The following is a 6,969-nucleotide window of genomic DNA, read 5'->3' as shown; positions in this document are numbered from 1 at the left end:
AATGGTAGAGTATGCGATTCGTTGTGGGTGAGGGGATTGGAATTGGTGGTCGGGTTTTTTAGATCGGTGTCCTCTACCCTTCATGAGCTGACGGTATTTTTCGCTTCACTGTTGATTGGTGTCCTCTACCCTTTTTTAGCTACAGATATTAGAAATGTTATCGGGATGTTTGGTTTTGGTTTCCCTGTTTTCCACAACCGGAGAGTAGTTCCTGATTTTGGTGTTGATAAATTAACTTCAGGCATTGTGGCTTTTGCTGGTGCATATAGACCGATGATCGGGTGTCACTGCAAAACATGTGTGAAACTGTAGGATCTAAAAAGTGGTTTTTTAGATTAGTGTCCTGTATCCTGAGCTGAGAAGTAATTTTTGCTTTGATGTTGATAAATATACTTCACACATTTGCGGATTGCTCGTACGGACACTGATCGAAGAATTTGGCATCATCGCAAGCTTGTGGGAATAGTAGATATGAGAATATTTTTCGATACCAATCAGAGGTTTTGTTTGCCTTTAGGGTGAGAAAAGGAAGACGGATGCCAGGATGTTTGGATTAGTTTCTGGAATTAGTTTCCCCTGTTTTCCTAAATTGGAGAGTGGTTCTTACTTTTGGTGTTGATACATCTAGTTCAGACATTTGCGGTTTGCTAGTGCCGACAAAAGTCGATGGTTGGTTTTCCATCGCAAAAGGATGTGTGAAAATGAGGGCTTTAAATATGGTTTCTTTACACTTGCAGGGTGCAAGTTGGTACAAATCCTGAAGAGCGGATGCCAGGATGAGGGCTCTAGACTTGTCCATTAGAGGTTTCGCAGACAGAGATTGAGATCAGGTGATCAAGCCAGAATTGGGCACCACATTTGACTTGCTGATGGAGGCATGCACCTTCTACAACCTGTTTTCTTGGGAGGTTGGATTTGGTATCAGATATGGAAAGAGTCGGCTAAAGCCGGACAAGAGGAAGACAATGCAAGAAATCGTGAGTGGCTGCTCGGTATGTTACTCGTCTCGTACAGCCTGACTGAACACAAACATTTTTCCCTTTTGAAATGATGATCATCACTCAATGATGCAGGCAAAACTAATTCTTAAATTTGTGACGCAGTACATGAGGCTACAATTCGACACGCAAGCTGAGGAGGGCTACAAAGAGAAACCGACCGAAATTGTAAGTGTTTGTCACATTCAGTGCAGGGTGAGGCACACGCAGGCGGGCAGTAGGGAGAGTGCAGCATGGTTGTATTCCTAATGAAAATGATTGACGGCGGAGCACATTTCGAAAGCGAATGTGGCATATGCTCTGTTGTCATATTCTGAAGGTACAACCCACCTGTACTATTCTCTCTGCAAACTAATTCATTTTGGCCGGCTAACCAACGTAAGGTGTACTTGCAGGTCATGGATAATATTAGCATGACAGAAGTAGCAGAGAGCCACATAGTGAAAAGGTGGTCGAAAGATGCAAGAGATATTTTGCCGGATCACTTGAAGCACTACTAGCGGGACCAGATCAATAGCACGTTCCTAACTTATACTTGCGAGCGGAAAGCAGGGGGAGATATCCCGCAAAAAAAAGGAAAGCAGGGGGAGATGTAGTGAGCTGAAAGCTGGTACTGTCAAGTGTCAAGTGCAAATTAAGTGTTTAGTTAGAAACCGATGTGTGGTTGTGTTTCAACTTGTGCTGATGGTGTTTTTTTTTTCAATTCTGCTGTAAGGAAACTGACATGTCAAACTGGTAGCTCTTTGATGTTGCAATGCTCATGACTCATGAGGTAGTAACTGCTCGTTCTTGTAGGCTGGTGTTGTGTGTGCAGCATGAATGGTTAGAGCGGCTTGTAGCCTATGAATTCAAAATTTGAATGATTAGAACTGTTGGACTGGTGAATGATGTTGTAGCCTATGAATGATGTTGCAATGCTCATGACTCATGAGGTAGTAACTGCTCGTTCTTGTAGGCTGGTGTTGTGTGTGCAGCATGAATGGTTAGAGCGGCTTGTAGCCTATGAATTCAAAATTTGAATGATTAGAACTGTTGGACTGGTGAAGTCCCTGGTGCATTAAATTTCTGTGCTCTGGCTTTGCACGCAGTCAAAATCGGTCCAGGTGCGAGCAGAACCGGACCATGAAAAAAGGCAAACGCCTAGACCCTGGAAGACCAGGGTGGTATCCATCACTAAATGCGGTCTGCACAGAGTCAGGGGCACTGTACAATAAACCTAAAGAATGCATCAATACGCCATCTTATACATGCATACACACAGATCCCAAGAAGGACCAACAACTCAGATAATATGATCATATGCTAGTATGACCCATATGGAATTTTCGCTGCCATCTCACTATGTTACTCCACCACAAGTCATATTAACACATGGGCAGCCACATATCCATCAGCATAAGATTTAGCTGACTTCAGCAATCATGATCACTTCGGCAGAACCAGAACTTGCAATTTTAAAGGACACCCATGAAAATTGCTGCGAAATTAAACATGCAGAAGATAGTACTACAGAAAATTGAGTCTGTAAGCAAACTGTTAGAACCCGAATGTGCCTTGCTGCGTTGTGGCAAGCTTTTGGATACATAACATGGATGATAGACTTTGGAACAACACTAGTGGTAGACTAAAAGACAACCGTGTCAAGCATGGTACCTAGGGTCTGAACTATGTTCGACGACATCAGATTTGAGACATGCTCTTCTAGATGCTTCTTCGCATCTTGCCGTCCCACATTAGCTATTGCTAATTTCTCAGGGGACAACTCATCCTCCTCTTGCACTGCCTTGTTGTACTTGATGGCTAGGCTCAGCATTTCCTGCACGTAAAAACACGGCCAAAATCTAAGAAACTGCATCGACTTTCACCCTGCATTATATTGACAAAAAGAATCGTCCAGTGGAAGTAGAAAGTTGAATGCTACACACCTGAACAGTCTGCTCATTGGTTTCTGAATGTGCGTCAAATTTCTTCAGAATTAATCCATCAGTCCATTTCTTTTTGTGAAGGTTAAGCAGCATCTTTTCCTCGAGCTCATTTTTGCGGTAATTTATTGCAATAGAGTAGTAGTGTCTATTGAGCCCATGAATAAGAGCCTGGGAGTAAACAGACAGTATAAGCATTTAGGAATGAACAATACAGAAATTTCTAAGCTATCATACTAATAGAATCAGTATTCTACCTGAATAGATGGCTTATTCAGGTGCCCAACATTGGATGTTGTCTGACGTGGCTCCTGCCCAAGCATCATGGTCTGAGGGTTAATGAGACGAAATGCATCAATGACCACCTTCCCCTTGACACTCTGGATGGGGTCGATCACGACGGCAACTGCCCTGGGGTTCAAAGCTTCAAAACTCTGCAGGTTCAGTATTCAACATTATAAGACATATAAGCTTTATTACATGTCTGTTTGCCTCAAGACAACAAACTCTTTTCACAAACTTATACAAGATTGGCGGAGTATGTGTATGTGTGCACCTGTTGAGTATTGATATCAACACCCGATAGCCAGCAACCAAAACCAGGATGAGAGTGATACCACCCTACCACCATTTCTGGCCTGTCAAAGTAATTCCAAGTATCAACTGACAAGTTTGTCAAAAAAAAAACATCCAAGGTGGCAATGATATAGCTATTGCCAACAATTTCTTCAAAAATTAATTGCAGAAATTGGGAAACAAAGGGTGCACATGATGTTCACTGCACAGCTGAGCATACATCCTTAATACTCCATACACGGTAGTTTTTTAAAGGATACTATGTAGTAATTTCTTATTGGAACCTTCAAATAGCTTGTAAGAGACCCGTAACTACGAATAGTCGAACAACCATCTTTAAAATCCAGGATCCGGCAACGACCACATTAAGAGCTAGCATCAGAGCTACTTACTAGAAGGTAACAGAACCATGGACGGTGAACCATGGGCAGTGTATATGTGCTTAACTCTAACACAATAAATTGATGATTACGCGTTGCATTCCTAGAACGGGTTGCAAAATCATTTTTGGAACCAATTCAACATTTATTTCTAATAGAAAGACTGTACGGGAGACCCATACTGTATAAATGTGAGCGGCAGGATTTGAACCCTGATGGGTGGAGTTGTGATGTCGTGCCCCCACAACTCCTCCACCGCACCAAAAGGTGGTTCTCAATCAATTTGACAATTGATATTGCTAAAAAGGATATGAAATTATTCTGTTGGCAATGACACAATTCGAGATTCTGCTTGAAGCTATGTTGCTTGGAATCTATTACTGACGTCTTTAACAATATGATGTAAACAATAGTTCCAACTTGCTGGCACAGCTTTGGTTCTATAATGAAACATAGCTGAATTAGTCGAAAAGGCAAACCATAACTGGTTTTAGAGAAGATTACATGTCAAACTCATAGACCTAAGGTACACTTATCTGAACTGTAAACAAAATGAATTCGCATGTAAGAACAAATATTAAGTTTCACACAAGTCAGCTGTAGGGCTACCAATATTTCTATGATAAAACACATGAAGACGTATTATCCTAACACATTCAACTGAACACAAGCTCAATTGAGAAAGAACAGAAGCATAATTCAAAACTACCACATGAGTTAAGCCATCTAATCTAAATAAAAGTACTATCTGAGTTATGTAATACCCCTGACTTATCCATTCACTAGGCTCATCATCATGCCCATCATATCGTCTATGGAGATCATCATCAACGATGCATGATACATAACCAAGGGTGGAGCTTCTCTAGGGGCAGAGCCTGTTAGAAGCCCGCCAACTCCAGGAAAATTCTTAATTTATAGTTAGATGCTAAGCCAGTACAAACATATGTCTTTCTACAAAAGTGATTCAAGCATATCTTATCAGATTGGTTCACTCGATATTCGCTTCTTCTGTGTATTATGTTACACTATGTATGCAATAAATCCCTATAGCTGGTAAAGTGGTAGCCATGAAAGGGCTGTGAGGAGTATAGTCGAATGGCGGATCCTCCACTGGATCACCGCTGATGAAACCTTGAAATTTTCAACTAGACGATGACAATGAACTGTGCTCCAAGTAACTACTCCCTCCGTTCCTAAATATAAGACTTTGTAGAGATTCCACTAGATGGACTACATACGGAGCAAAATGAATGAATCTACGCTTAAAATACATCTATATACATCCGTATGTGGTTCATAGTGGAATCTCTACAAAGACTTATATTTAGGAACGGAGGGAGTACATATATTTCTAAATAAGTATAACCACATGCTATAGTGAAAGCATTGAACAAATGAAAGTGTGAAATCAAGCATTGGGTAAACAAATAAAGTACCAACAGATACAAGAAGCTTATGGGAACGGACTAGGATACCATGACGTGCGTCAGGGCTGACTTTGGTCAGTGACATGTGCTTAAGGGAACTATAGCAACTAAGATGTAATTAAGAAAGATATAGCAACAATATACATCAAACAATGATCCAAAATCGTCGTATATAGTACTCCCTCTGTTAACTTTTGTAAGACATTTTAGACAGCTGAAATTGAACTGTTATGGGAACGCCTTACAAAAATGAACGGAGGGAGTACTCCATATGGCCTATCTTCCACAAATTAACATCTGGAACTAGTAGCAAATCAACCACACAAGCCTGAACAAAAAGTATCGGCTCAGGTGCGTAAATCAATTGACATAATAAGTTGATGAGGTCGATCCTTTTCAGCTTTATCAACGAGTATGAACAAATTAAGGGCATCAAATCTGACGCGGGAGAAGGGAAAACGACAGGAGCAACAGATCTACGATCCGGATCGGCGGCCATACCTGCCGGTCTGCTTGAGCATGTCGAGCATATTGGTCTGGAAGACGTGGTCGACGGCCTCGACGCTGACCCCTGTCCCGCTCTGCGGCATGGCGAAGACGTCGACCACCCGGACCGTGTAGTCGTCGACGAACTCGCCGAGCATGAGGCCCATGACCTCCATCGGCACGCCGGCCCTCCCTATAGTTTCCGACAGGTTAACCCTAGATTCGGGTAGAAGTAGAAGGGCGTAGATCGGAGCCAAAAGGGAGCTAGCTTGAAGGACTGACCGTGCTTGAGCATCTTGAGGAGGGCGAGGGAGGAGATGTAGACCTGCTCGGAGGAGTCGAGCAGCGGCGAGTCCGACGGCGGCTGGCCCATCCCGCCGGCGCCGAAGATCCGCTGCAGCCGCTCCATGGCTTCTCTGGGTTGTTCGATTTGGTTCCGGGGTAAGGGGGGCGCTTCGGGAGGACGGCGTTTTTTTTCTCGGCTGCGCCTTGCTGCTTCCGTCTTCTACTGCGACCCCTGGATTTCTTTCTTCGGGCACACGAAGCTAACACCCGAGTGGCCCGGCTGGTTTACGCTGGTGCAACCCACTGTTTGCTTGGGCCGGCTAGTTTGAAGTGGGCTGGCGTGGCGAACTCTGTCTGTTGCATGGGCCGGCTGGTTTGAAGTGGGCTGGCGTGGCGAACTCTGTCTGTTGCATGGGCTGGCTGGTTTGAAGTGGGCTGCCGCGGCGAATTCTGTCTGTTGCATGGACGTAGTGCCGACCAAGCTGGGCCTAAAGTCTTTTCAGATTTCATCAGGTCTCTTATATCTCATGCTTTCCCTAAGAAAAAAAAAGTTCTAAAAAAATATCTCCTGTTGTGAATGAACCTTTGTCAAGCTTTGGAAATCCCCATCTTGAAAAAAGCTTACACCCCCAGGCTTTTTATTGTTGTGATATATAGTACCAATAAAATATGCAGGTAATTGTAAAAGAACTTTCTCAACCATGAACCTTGCGATCTTAATGCTGGAGGAAATCGACTTTCGGTACGCAAAGCAATAAAAACAGCTCGCAGAAATGGCATGACATAATTAAAGCATGCACATAATTCGTTTTCGCATCTTCTAAAATATGTTTCGTTTTCGCAATCGGCATGGCATTATTGCCAAGAAGAGCCACGTTAATTCCCACCAAAA

General features: G+C 43.1%; 1 protein-coding gene and 1 long non-coding RNA gene across 4 annotated transcripts in view; one reads left to right on the top strand and one right to left on the bottom strand.

Annotated features, from left to right (window-relative positions):
* The window catches only part of LOC123078130 (uncharacterized), a 3,040-nt gene extending 1,177 nt beyond the window's left edge, over positions 1-1,863 (top strand). For 2 of the 3 annotated variants that reach the window (XR_006437072.1, XR_006437073.1), the window contains exons 3-5: positions 738-992; positions 1,104-1,317; positions 1,394-1,863. This is a non-coding gene — a long non-coding RNA (uncharacterized lncRNA). The remainder of the gene's footprint in view (positions 1-737; positions 993-1,103; positions 1,318-1,393) is intronic. The other variant, XR_006437071.1, reaches the window with a different exon arrangement.
* Positions 1,864-2,514: 651 nt separating this feature from the next.
* LOC100859961 (26S proteasome non-ATPase regulatory subunit 14 homolog) lies at positions 2,515-6,345 on the bottom strand. Its single transcript, XM_044500535.1, has 6 exons — positions 6,075-6,345; positions 5,808-5,985; positions 3,477-3,558; positions 3,178-3,354; positions 2,924-3,091; positions 2,515-2,814 (listed from the first exon to the last, which is right to left on the bottom strand). The coding sequence occupies exons 1-6, from the start codon at positions 6,199-6,201 to the stop codon at positions 2,623-2,625; spliced, it is 924 nt and encodes a 307-aa protein (XP_044356470.1). The 5' UTR covers positions 6,202-6,345; the 3' UTR covers positions 2,515-2,622.
* Positions 6,346-6,969: the final 624 nt, after the last annotated feature.

This window comes from Triticum aestivum, chromosome 3D (genome assembly GCF_018294505.1).
Source record: "Triticum aestivum cultivar Chinese Spring chromosome 3D, IWGSC CS RefSeq v2.1, whole genome shotgun sequence".
Taxonomy (NCBI): Eukaryota; Viridiplantae; Streptophyta; class Magnoliopsida; order Poales; family Poaceae; genus Triticum; species Triticum aestivum.
This window is presented reverse-complemented; position numbering and strand designations above follow the sequence as displayed.